The 12421-nt window shown below is 55.8% G+C and overlaps 4 protein-coding genes across 4 annotated transcripts; 3 read left to right on the top strand and 1 right to left on the bottom strand.

Moving 5' to 3' along the window:
- Positions 1–18: 18 nt before the first annotated feature.
- BGZ61DRAFT_338698 (uncharacterized protein) lies at positions 19–2511 on the top strand (the record flags this gene model as incomplete). Its single annotated transcript, XM_046239153.1, has 1 exon — positions 19–2511. One exon carries the CDS (start codon positions 19–21, stop codon positions 2509–2511), a length of 2493 nt encoding a protein of 830 aa, XP_046112927.1.
- Positions 2512–2791: 280 nt separating this feature from the next.
- BGZ61DRAFT_28425 (uncharacterized protein) lies at positions 2792–3530 on the top strand. The gene has a single exon (XM_046238498.1). The coding sequence runs from the start codon at positions 3073–3075 to the stop codon at positions 3445–3447; it is 375 nt and encodes a 124-aa protein (XP_046112926.1). The 5' UTR covers positions 2792–3072; the 3' UTR covers positions 3448–3530.
- A 510-nt stretch (positions 3531–4040) lies between these two features.
- On the top strand, positions 4041–5087 carry BGZ61DRAFT_526136 (uncharacterized protein; the record flags this gene model as incomplete). The annotated part of the gene is made up of 2 exons (XM_046252901.1): positions 4041–4562; positions 4620–5087. 2 exons carry the CDS (start codon positions 4041–4043, stop codon positions 5085–5087), a joined length of 990 nt encoding a protein of 329 aa, XP_046112925.1.
- Positions 5088–5505: 418 nt separating this feature from the next.
- On the bottom strand, positions 5506–10581 carry BGZ61DRAFT_339125 (uncharacterized protein; the record flags this gene model as incomplete). The annotated part of the gene is made up of 2 exons (XM_046239199.1): positions 5506–6337; positions 6386–10581. 2 exons carry the CDS (start codon positions 10579–10581, stop codon positions 5506–5508), a joined length of 5028 nt encoding a protein of 1675 aa, XP_046112924.1.
- Between the last annotated feature and the right edge of the window lie 1840 nt (positions 10582–12421).

Raw genomic sequence — 12421 nt, 5'->3', positions numbered from 1 at the left:
TCGCCTGTAGGAGCAGGGATGACAAGTTATGGCTCGGACCGGCCGTCGAGCCCGGGTGGCCAGGAGAGGGGTTACCGAAGAAAGAGGCTCGCAGCTATGGCTGGCAACTTGTACCGAACCGGACAACAAGCTGTGACGGAGATCAAGGAATCCTATGCGCAGACACGGGTGCGAGGCATGGATGGCGCATCTGAGAACCACGGCCGAATACACATCCCCGGTGCGTTTCCAGACGTGGCCATCACAGTTCAGGGCAACGATCAAATGGTCTTGTTCCCCTCGTACGCGAAACGACACAGCAAGCAAGATTGGGACCAGGGAGGAATGCCCCAGTCACAAGCTGGCTCTGGAAGCATCCGAGACGAGGACTACTGGCGCCAGGAATGGGAGAGAAACGAAGACGAGAGGGCAATCGTCGATGTCGATGTCCGAGGCTGGGTATACTCTCCTCAAATGGGACCGATGACGAGACGGAACCGAATGCTGATCGGCCTCGCTCGGCAACTAAGTGGGATACCGGCCCCAAGAGCCGACCAAGGTTACAACTCCAATATTGGGGCGCCTCAACCAAATAACCAGACGGATGACCTACGTGAACAAGAGAAGATTGCCCATGAGGCGGCGCGGATCGAACGTATAGGCCAGGCGGAGAAACGGGTCGCCAACCGAGGAGGATACAGCGAGAGACCACAGGAAGCTGGCGATGAGGTGCAGAGCATTTATCCTACGAGATCTCGCAGCGGACAGCAGTCTCCAGACTCAGCACCGACCAGCCCGACCATGCCAGCCAGGACATTTTCATCGAGCACCAACGAGCTCAGTGAAGCTGAGCTGTCGGTCGCCAACGCGAATCTCATGGCTCGGATAGCACCATTCATGACGAACCCCTCGGTTGCTCTCCCGATTACTCTCTTCTTCTACAACGACACCAAATCACAGTCAAAGACGGTCATGACTAACGATGCCGGTCATTTTGTGGTTCGGGCGGCACTCGAATTCATCCCAACTCACGTTAGGGTCTTGGCCAACGAGGACCTGTCCGCGACCCAGGAGATTAAGATCACCGAGCCTAACGGAGTCAGTCTCATCAGCGACATAGACGACACGGTCAAGAGGTCCAACATTCTCGGCGGTGCGAAAGAAATCTTCCGCAACACTTTTATCCGAGACCTGTCTGAACTCAAGATTGACGGAGTCAAAGAATGGTTCAATAGAATGCATGACCTCGGCGTTAGCATGCATTACTGCTCGAACAGCCCCTGGCAGCTTTTCCCTGTTCTGGCGAGCTTCTTCAAGCTCACTGGTCTCCCCCCCGGGTCACTCCACTTGAAACAATATAGTGGAATGCTTCAAGGGATTTTTGAGCCGGTCGCAGAAAGGAAGAAGTCGACATTGAACCGGCTGCTGAGAGATTTCCCTGAGCGAAAGTTTCTGCTTGTGGGCGACAGTGGCGAGGCCGACTTGGAAGTGTATACCGAGTTGGCAATGGCGAACCCGGGTCGGATCCTGGCAGTCTTCATCCGAGACGTGACGACACCAGAGGAAACGGGCTACTTCGACCCTGGCTTCAATCTCTCCCGAAAAAAGAGTAGGACATTTGATCAAAGTGTCAGCAACAATGCCAGCCAGTCTAGTCTGATACCTAGCGGATCCCGCGAGAGAAAGCTCTCGGCTGGGCCCAGCATGGGAACATTGATTGACTTCTCTGGCGAACCCGAGGAGACAAAGGTGGATAGATCCGCGGCCCTTGCCCAGATTCGCAACTCGAATGCAAATAGAAGTACGAGCACGCCTGACATTACTGTGCGGAAGCCGGCGCCACCTCGACCCGCAAAGCCGGCGGCGTTGAGGAGCGCAAAGTCCATCACAGAGCTCAACAAGGGGGTGACCAGAATCGGACTATCGCGGGAGGGCTCCTTTACGAGCGATGAGCCGCCGCCTCCTCCGCCGAGGAAACCTGTTCCTCAGATCAAGGAACCTCCCCCGCATCCTTTGTCACAAATCCAGAACTCTTCCCAACGGTCACTGGGGAACAACGTGAAAATCCCCAGGAGTGCTGCTGCAGCACAGATGTGGGATAGGACTGCACCTGGGGATAGCAACACTGCAGGGGATCGCCCGCCGCCTCCTCCGCCTCGGCGACGAGGTACCCCAACTCATGTTGAAAGCCCGAAGCCACCGCTACCCCCACGACGGTCGCAGACGTCAAACTTGGATGTTGACTATGAACCTCTCCCTCCGCCTACATCGCCACCACCTCCATTTGCGGCGACTCGATCGGGAAGTCGATCTGACGGCAACACACCTGCGGGGTCTCCGAACTTTGGCCCGCAGGCAGTGAACAAGAAGCTGGAATTGTGGAGGCGGCGACTTGCAAGGGCTCAGGAGCAGCTCGACGGACTAAACGTGTCTTTGTACACCTGGCGGAGAGGCAGCGATGTTGTTTCGGAAGCGGAGGGCATCGTGAAGCGTGCCCTTGCAGACATGAACAGGGCACGCAGGGCTCGGTAGATGGTTACAGACTGGGGGATGATTGATGATCGATTGTAGGTGAAGTCCCGGTATACATATGATGGACTAGAGCTGTGGCCGCCCGGTTCTCTAGGATGTAGAGGAGGATGGGTGATGTAACACTACAGGGTTGGATAGGGTATAGACGACAAGGGGAATTGAAGAGACGGAATCAGAAGACGGAATTCTCAAGCCTGTAACAACCAGGCACAATGCATTTACATGGAGTAATGTTACTCGTACACTTGGGATTCCTGTACGCGGATGACATGGAAGCTAAAGCTAGTGAGTGCATGGGTCTATCTTGGACCAGGGTCGTGGGCGGGAATATGGACAACTTGATTGGAGACGAGAGCCGGACGTTGACGAGATCCGACGGTTGATTTGCTAGGTCGCATTCGAGCATCATCAGAGACCGAGCCCCCGTTACAGACCGGACCATTCTTCCTTAGTCTCTCACAGACCTTCTGCTAGGCCCCTGGATTGGCCCCCAAACTCACGACTGCGGCATCGATGCGGCCCCCAAGAGTTGCATCGCTAGCTGGTTAGTTGAGATGAGATATGCACGCCGAACCCGCCCAAGCGCGTACGCAGCGACTCACCGGATGCCGTCTCACACCATCCCACGCTGCCAACGGGCTTCTTACACGCGCCGAGGAAAAAAAACAGCGGGCGCAATCATTCCCCCGCGGCGCCAAAGGCGACTTTGCAACCCCGTGGCCTCGCAGTTGGAGTGTTCGGAGCGTGGCCGGGCGGAGTTGTGGCGGAGTCCTGATTTGGCAATGCCCGGACATGGAGCCCCGGAGCCGGTTCTGGTCCGTCGGGATTGGGTGGGGCCCGCAAGGGGCTGTATTACATGGTGATATCACCGATAGACTACGACGTTTCAGCCCTGGAAGGCGGTGTTGTGACGACAGGGATGGAGTGAGGTTTTAGGGTGTCTATCTGTGAGACTGTCTGTGGGTCTGTCTGTGAGTCTGTCTGTGAGTCTGTCTGTGAGTCTGTCTGTGAGTCCCTCTGTCAATCTTGGTGATCATGTTGGTTCATGAGATACATCCAACCCGCCCCAGCCATGTGCTTCCTTAGTCCACAAACTAACCTCTCACATGAGACAATAGTCAAAGAGAACGGCGCACTGCCCGAGCCCGTCAACTCCATCGCCACCCAACGGCCCCAGAAGGAGGATCCCTTCCCCATCCAAGGGGGCTCCACTGCGAGGTGAGAGCAGAGCCACCCTGGCAATTGCAACACTACTGGTCGTCCAGCCAGTCATGTATACTACTGGGGGCATAGTGTCGCGGATCCTTCGACGGGGATGCTACCAAGCTTTTGCCAGCCCAGCGTCAAGTCACTACCTAACTGAGTGGCCCTGTCTGCCTTGCTGATCTCCCCAGGATCCTCTTCCTTTTCAGTCTCTGACTCTCTTGTTCCGTCCCCATCTTTCTCTCTGACGGCGGTCCCCAATGTTCTAATCCGTCATCGTCTCATCCTCGAATCCCTCACCACGGTCCCCCTTCCACTCTCTCGCCATGGCCAAGTACGACACCGTGACGCTCGACTCCAACGTCTGGTACCACGTCACCGAGGCCCGCGTCGACGACTACGACAAGGCCAACTTCACCAGCGCGCTCCAGGTCGAGGACGACGACGGCGTCGCCGTCTGGGGCGCCGTCGACCACTACTGGCAGTTCCAGCCCGTCAAGAATGGGCCCGCCGGCCGGTACGCGCTGCGCTGCAGCAGGACGGGCGTCTTCAAGCAGCTGAGCGCGTGCTACGTCGCCGACGAGATCGACGACTCCAAGACGCAGCCGTGCATGAGGGCGTCGGACGGCACCAAGGCCCAGATGTGGGACATTACCGACTGGGGGAACCAGACGTACCGCTTCCTCAACGTCAAGAATGGCTCCGACTATGTCATGGACGTTCACCCGGGGAATCCGCCCTTCATGGCCTCTGACCTGAGGACCAATATTCCCCAGCCGGGACGCCACTGGCTCATGACAAGTGTAAGCGACGTTGACGATGGCGCATTCTCGACCGTCTTTACTAAGGTAAGACATAATGACAACGTCTTCATCTCACTTCTACTCACATGAATGCCTCCTTAGGTCCCATCCGCCACCAGATCAGAAACCATCACTACCGAAACATCCTCTTCCTCAGAAACCACCGATGCCGCCTCTCAATCCACCGCTTCGTCTGAATCCACGACATCGTCCGGATCGTCATCATCTTCCGGCGGCATCTCCACTGGCGCCGCCGCAGGTATCGGAGTCGGCGTGGGCATCGCCGTCCTCGGCATGGGCATTGGCCTCTTCTTCCTCTGGTGGCGTCGCCGTCAAAGCCGTCAAAACCGCGCTGCCGCCGAAATGCCCTCCAGCAACGACACCAAGTCACCACCTCCGGCATCCTACAACGAGTGGCACCAGTCTGTTCCTCCGCCGCAGGAGATGTCCACTGACCGCGAAGTGCGGTCTGAGCTCGACTCCACGCCCATGTGGGCGAGCACTGTTGGCTCCGGGTCGCCCGAGACATACAAGACTTCACCGGTACCAGGATCAAGGACGCCGCTATAAAACGATGTCGAAGGGGGCATGAATAACAACACGGGCTATACTCATGGAGCACACTAACGCACCGTTGCAATGGGGAACTGGCCTGGAACCTTTCTTATACCACAAGCGCATCTTTTCTTCTTCTTCTACTTCAGCCAGGAATACACATTGGTTGCAATGTTTGGCGTAGGCAGCCCGGGAGTTCTTGGGGTAAAATACATGGGGCATTTATAATGTATAAAGACATTTTGCTACGTCTTGGCAATTCAATTGTGCACTGAACCATCATAAAATTGCTCCAATTATCCATGCTATTGAAAAACAATGCTGGAATTGCTTGAAGCCAGAAGATTCCAAGTCTCGCGCTCTTAGTACCCAAACTCCATATCTCCCCCTCATTCGTCCCAGCTAGACACCACGTTCCTTGAGACCGTTATGATCATCGAGGGTTCGTGTTGCCCGCCAGGTTCATGTGCATGATGGCGTCCGTTGTCCATTCCTCCTCGTCATTGCCCGCCTCCTTTTTACCCTTCCAAATGCTGAGATCCTCATGCCCATCCACGCTAGGTAATCGAATCTGGGGAGGCTCCTGGCTAGGTAGTTCGGCTACAAATCCTGTCCCCGGATGGCCATGCTCGTGCTCCGATGGGGCCCCGAAACGCGCAAAGTCGGGCATCTCGAAGCCTTGCCCGGTCTGGAGAGCGAGACTCAACTGCTCTGGAGGCGCAGACGGCGTAGGATGGTGGACGGCCTCAGGTGGGAGGTCGTGCGCATATTGGGCCACCGGTATTTGCTGATCCGGAAGCTCCATTGTGTTGGCTCTGGGTTGAGGAACAAACGAGAGGCGGCGATCCATCGGCTGCTCATGCTCCTCTTGCTCGGGGATTCGCGACGCATGCTCGGCATTCCTCAAGCTGGAGCCTGCAGGGCCTCCACTTCGTACACTAACCATGGAGGCTCTCGTGTCCATAGCCTCTCCGCCTGGGCCATTCATCTCATTCATCAATGCAACCGCATCGACATCGCGAATAGCAAACTGAGCCAGGGTGCGCATCTTGCGAGTGACCCAGCCGGCGAGGATCTTACCGCGTTGCTTCTCTCCGAGACGCGACCGCGGGAAGTCTCCCTTGTTGACAAATGCGACAATATCAACAATGATCTGGTGCTCGTTCAGGATTGCATTGACAATCACGGGCACAATCGATGCGAGGTAGGGTTTGCGGCTAACCTCGACCAGGACGACAACCAGGCCACCAGCTTGGAAGACGGCGCTGCAAACTTGTTAGTCAGGTTCAAATATTCAGGAGTGCTTCACTTACCAGCCATTGAGGACAATGTGCCGATGGCATCGTTCGACGGAGTTCTCGATATCCATCGGGAAGTGGCTGAGACCATTAATCTCAAACGTCTCGCCGATGCTGCCCAGGACAAACAGCACTTGCATGTCAACTTGAGCGCCATTGGGACCGATGGGTCGGCTAACGTTGTGCAAGAATCCGAGATCACCAGTTCGGATGTACTGGACACTCGGGTCTCCATCTACAGCTCGGCCATCGAAGCGCTCAGCATCGAATGCATCCTTCGATCCGTAGAATGATTTGACGCAGGCTTCTGAGTCCACCCAGATCTCTCCATATTCTCCATCGAGGCAGTGTATTCTGCTCTCTGGGTTGACAATAGCGATTTGGGTTGAAACGGGAACCATTCCCGAGTCTTGGACCAGCAAAGCACCGGGTACATCCTGATCGACGGGGATGACCAGACCACGACGAAGGGCCTGGGTATCCAGCCAGAGTTCAATGGGTTCAACACACATGTAAGATCTTGAGGCAACCATTGGGTTGAGGACATGGGAGTAGACTGTGTTGATGGCCGTCATGTCCAGACCAGCTGCAGCGAAGTGAAGCCGTACCTTCTGGAACACATCAACTCTTGGCCGGCCCTCGGCGGTGATCATCATGTTCTTCATTTCATGCAGCGTGAAACCCTTGGCTTGCATCGAAGCCATGGCGTGGTCAAGCATCTGTGAAGTTGCATACGTATCCTTGATCTTGTATCTTGACAATGTGACGAATAGTGACATTGGGTTGGCGGCGAACTCGACAGGTGACAGCAGGTACGTCGGTGTGCCAACGTAGATGCCCATCAGACAGGTATGGATGAAGCCCAAGCCGGTGGTGCTTCGCACGCAACCAAGTACCGGCCGCGTGCTGGTCATCTGGCACGTCTCCTTCTGGACTTTGCACATGCCCAGAATGGTGTCGTGACCAAGCTGTACGGCAATTCTTCGCTGATCTGGGGTCCAATACGTCCAAACAATGACGGGATATCCAGGTCGGATCCAGGCGGGGTCGATTGTGAGCCTCAGATCCCTCAATCCACTGTTCTGTTTAGGAGGTTTAGTTGTGTTGTAGACAGTAGGGCTGGAGATTTTGAGAATCTGAGCAGATTGCTTAATGTGGCTTCCCACCACCTTGAGTTTGATCAAGTGGTCCACTTCTTGGTTTACCAACACGGCCTTGACGCGGTAGTCCGCAACGATGTGCAAGAACGCAGGGACATCCTCGTTGAGTCGGTTCTGGTCGAGAGGGGCCAGTGGGATCACGATGGCGCCGAGGCTGATACAGGCATGGACGGCAAAGACGAACTCCTCAGAATGGGTGTACATGAGAATCATGTGGTCCCCAGGCTTGACCTTGACCTTGTTCTTCAGGTACATGGCGACTGCAGCCACCTTGGTGTCAAACTTCTTCCAAGTAATGCCCTTTCCTTCTCTGCCTCGGCCATCGATTGTGCAATAAGCCAATTCTTCCGGTTGGCGAGCCACACGCCATTGGATGAGATCGGAGATGCATGAGAAGTTGTTCAAAGGAGTTGATGTTCTGTCATCCATGACAACTTCTCGTCTATCGACACCAGAGTACTGCTTGTCAGCGGGAAGAAGGAACTCGGCACGCGAGTCTGATGCAAGCGGTGACCAGATGCCTCCCATAGGGTCAACTCCTATGGGGAGGTTCAGCACCGCGTGCTCCACGCCAAACTTGACATGAACACATGGGAGGTTGCCGAGATCGAACTCTCGGCGGCAGAGCATGTTTCCAATCTCACGTCTGCCGTTCTTGACGACTCGTGGTAAGGAGTTGGGCGCTGTGATCATCACGCAGTACAGGCGCATATGATGCTCTGTCATGAGAACCTCCATGCATCGCTCAGCTAGCGATTCGAGAAGGGCCGTGTCCGGCTGTCGAGGCGGCCCTCCATTGGTGAGTGGCGCCGTTGACGCTGCCGCCGATTCTAGGACGACAACGGGGAGATGCTCGTCATTGACAAAGACATCGAAAGCTGAGCAATCGTAGATCTTTGGCACATTCTTGACAATGCTGACAACGATGTGCTGGACAAAGAAGTACCGGTACTCTGCAATCTCGTGGCCATGCTCAACCCATTCGACCCTTTGACGGATGCGGTCCTCGTAGAGTCCAAGAACAAAGATCTTGCCCTCAATGACGGTTCCCAACAAACCGGTTCGCAGAAATTCGGGCTCAACTGGGTTGGGCGTAGGATCGCCAGGGTCAAACTTGTATGGCCGCGCGTGGAATATGAGCTCAGTGTTCTTAGGCTGAGCCCAGAATCCACCCGACAGCGAAGGCGAGTCGACCCAAATTTCTCCCACCGAATGGGAGGATGCAAGAAGACCCGTCTCCGGATCAACAACGGCGAGAGTAGCGTCTGGAATGGGATATCCAAAAGCACCCACTCGCACCAATCCAGGCTCGTCCGAGCCCCTCTTCCGTACCTCGTCGCCAATGGCAACCACAATGACTTCGTTGGTTTTGAGAGCTTCACGGTCTAGGAGAACCTCGCCGAGCTCGTTCTTTGCTCGCTCTTCGGTCGTTGTCGTTCCGCCTCCACCCAGCAAACTGCCGAATCCGTTGGAAGGTGCCGCCTTTTCTTCTTCCTTCTCGTCTCCCTCTAATTCGCTGTCTTCTTCAAGGTCTATTTTCAAAGGGACGCCCATGCGCTCTTCTCCTCCCAGCCAGTCTCGAACACTAATGACCATGCCACCATGCTCGGGTAGGCAGAGCATGGGGGCCACCACTTCGCGCGCCCGTGGGTTTCTGAGTGGCCGAAGCCATCGGTCTGCCAGCACCTCGTGGAATCCGCTATCCACAGTTAGGGTATCAATCAAGCAGAGCTTGACCATCTGGAAGTTTGGCTCTATTCCCTTCTTGTAATTTCGAGTCGTCATTGGATCTGACTGGTAGTTATAAGCCGCTCGCTTGAGGCCTGGGTAGTCTGCAATCATGACGGTGGCCTTGTACTTGGTGATGAGGTGCGCGTACAGGCCAGGAACATCAACAGCCTTGTTGTCGAACCAGACAGTCGTGTGACCGCCATAGACAGTCATCAAGACGCTGAGGATCATGCCGATGCCTTGGCGCGGGTCAAGGTATGAGAGCAAAATTTCACTGCTGGCACCGCCCCCAATCAACCGACCATTCTTGTCTCGAAGGGACGGGTTAAAAGTGTCCCCAGGTCCGTTGCTAGGGATGGTGGAGATGACGGCGCTCATGCAAGCCATTTGATGCATGATCGTCCGGTGGCTAAGCACGACACCCCTCAAGTCTCCAGTAGGTGCTCTGGAGAACTCGATGTATGCCAGGTCGGGAACGGACAAGGCAGGAACATCGTCCTTCTTCTTGGGATGGTAACCGCCAAACTCATTCGTCTTCCACCACTCGACACCCTTGGGCCATGTTAGCTTTTGGGTAGTGATGTCTCTTTGGAAGGCTTTGAGGTTGTTATCGGTCGTTAAAGCAAGGTGAGCTTGGGTCGAAGTCAAGACTTGGTTGAGGCGCTGATAGTCTTGTAGGTCATTAATGGGCACGGCCACGACACCGGCGATAAAGCATCCCATCATGGCAATAGCAAAATCAATGACTTCCGAGTCGCGGTAAACCAAAGCCACCCTATCACCTCTGTAAAGAGAGCTCTTGTCCCTAATAACCTGAGCAACCTTTTCAGCTCTTGAGGCCAGCTTTTCCCAAGTGATCGAGGCAATCTCTTTGCCTTTGCTGTCAAGCACCCAGTATGCTGGCCTCTTGGGTGTCGTCCGGCCCCTGTGCCTAAGGACGGCGGCAATATTGTCAAACTTGGACATTGGTGTGGAGTCGTCATGAGGGTCTTGAATGGCAAATGGCACTTCACGGGGTTCGAGCGGCGGCTGGTACTCGAGGACCTCGGGGGGTGGAAGATCACTAGCCGTCAACATGGGCGGTGCCATGGCGGCGGTGGGGGAGAATGCGTCGCTCGAAGAATATCGCTGTTGGGGAGCGCCGTACTCAATTGTTTGGGGTTGATCATAGTGCTGCTGCCCCGCAAAGTCGGAGAAGTAAGCCTGGTTGTCGAGGAGTGTTGTCGTCCTACCGTCGTAGGGCTGCTGCTGCTGCTGCTGCTGGGGGCCAACGTACGCGCCCTGCTGCTCGGGCTTGAAGGCGTAGTCGCCCGACCTCATCGTGGCGCTTCGGTCCTGAGCGGATTCGCTGTCGCCCGGAGCGAGGGAGAGGAAGAGGGAGTCTCTTGCGGGGGGAGCAGCCGGCCGCTCTGTGATCGGAACCCCGGGCATCAAGAGATGAGCGGGATGCGTGGCCGGAGGCGCCGGTGCCGAAGCTCCTGAATATGCCGAGACTGGTCGGTAGACGGGTGAGTCGGGGCTGTCGGGGACAGGGCCAGCGGCAGCGCCCAGGGAGGCAAAGGCAGCGACGCGGTGGCCATCGCTCGAAGGATGCGCTGAATCGTCGGGGGAGTGTATGCGCAGGCCAGACTGTGGTTCCGCCGCCTGGGGAGAGACCGGAGCCGCGGTCTGGGGCGAAGGGGCGCCGTAGAATTGGGAGAAGAGCTGTGTTCGTCGCTTCTGGTAGCTGTGAAGGCGTTAGTCAATGCCGGCGGGTACGGCGCAGATGGCCTGGACGGCGTCGCGGGCAAGCGCTCACCCTTTCTGTGTAATATCTCCCTCCTATAGTATATCCGCGTCAGTCACATCCAGTCCTATCAAGCGAATCGAGCCGGCTCCCGTCAAACGCTTGGTTTGATGGGGTGAGACGCGAGGGATTGTGGCGTGGGGTAACAAGGCCGGCAGATGGGACAGGACATACCTCAAGCTCGCGATCAAGCTCTTCGAGCCTGTCCTGGAGCTCGGGACTGAGTTCGGCCGCCATGGTGGGGGATCTGAGATCTGAGGATCCGGAGATGCGGCCGTTGAGGAGCGGGTGAGGATTGGCGGCGGGAGTTGAATTGGAGATGCAGCCACTGCGCGGCCACGACGTCGGAGTCTCGTGACGTAGGTCGAGCCTCTGTACCTTTTGGGCAACACCGTCTTAGGCTCAGGTTTTCAGGGCACAACGGCGCACGTACAGCGGCACAGCACCTAAAGGGATTAGGCTGAGGATGTATTTAGCACTCTGGCACTCCAGCCAATCGTGGGACGCAGCAAAACCGGGGTAAGCTTGGCCAGCCCCCTGCTGGGTGAGCCAAGCAACCATTAGTTACAGGCTCTGATGGGGGCCTCTGACGTTGTTCCGCATGGTAACTGATGTTGCTCACTGATGTTGCTATTTCCCTTTGGCGAGCTGCGTCACGTTGCGGCGGGACCGCGATACCGAAGATTCTTTTCGCCTCACGTTGTCTAAGTCAACACGCAGCTAGGGCCGTTGGTAGGTGGGTGAGCAGCCACACCCACTAGCCACACCAACAGCCTTAGCCACATGAACCACCACTGAGGAGGAGGTCTGTTCTGACAATAGCCTCGATAGTCTCTCGAGATAAAAGCATTGATGCTCTTAAATCTTGACGATAAGTTTTGTGGTCACTCGCTTCTTGTTGGCCCCGACGGAGAAGGAATTCGTCCTCGGACCTGCACAGTTGGACGGTTTCTAAGACTGCCTTCCGAGTCTTGTTGCTACACCATTTAAGTTAAACCATCAAGATCCCGGTCAAAAATGGCATCGTTCTTGCTGCTGGCCTACGTCGCCCTGTTGAATACCATCCTCGAGGAATCTTTCTTGTCCGATATCCTTATGGCCATAACATCTTCCTGTCAATATTAAGGGCAAGAGGGTTTGCTTCGAGGAAATGCCAGATCCTTTAGTAAGTTAGCAGAACACTCCGGCCCTTCTAGACAATTCGACGCTAGCCGCAGTGAATACGCGGATAGACGCACGGCAATACACGGGATGAGAGAGCAGCTTTGATATACTGGCTCCTTCCATTATCTTTATCGCTCCCCACGATGATGCCAAACATGCATGGGGAAATGGCCCTTTCAATATGCGCATCTCTCCTGGGGCGACACTGCC

The sequence above is a fragment of the Ilyonectria robusta genome (assembly GCF_021365365.1).
Source record: "Ilyonectria robusta strain PMI_751 chromosome Unknown BGZ61scaffold_1, whole genome shotgun sequence".
NCBI lineage: Eukaryota > Fungi > Ascomycota > Sordariomycetes > Hypocreales > Nectriaceae > Ilyonectria > Ilyonectria robusta.
Note: the sequence above shows the minus strand (reverse complement) of the source record. Positions and strands in the feature narration are given on the sequence as shown.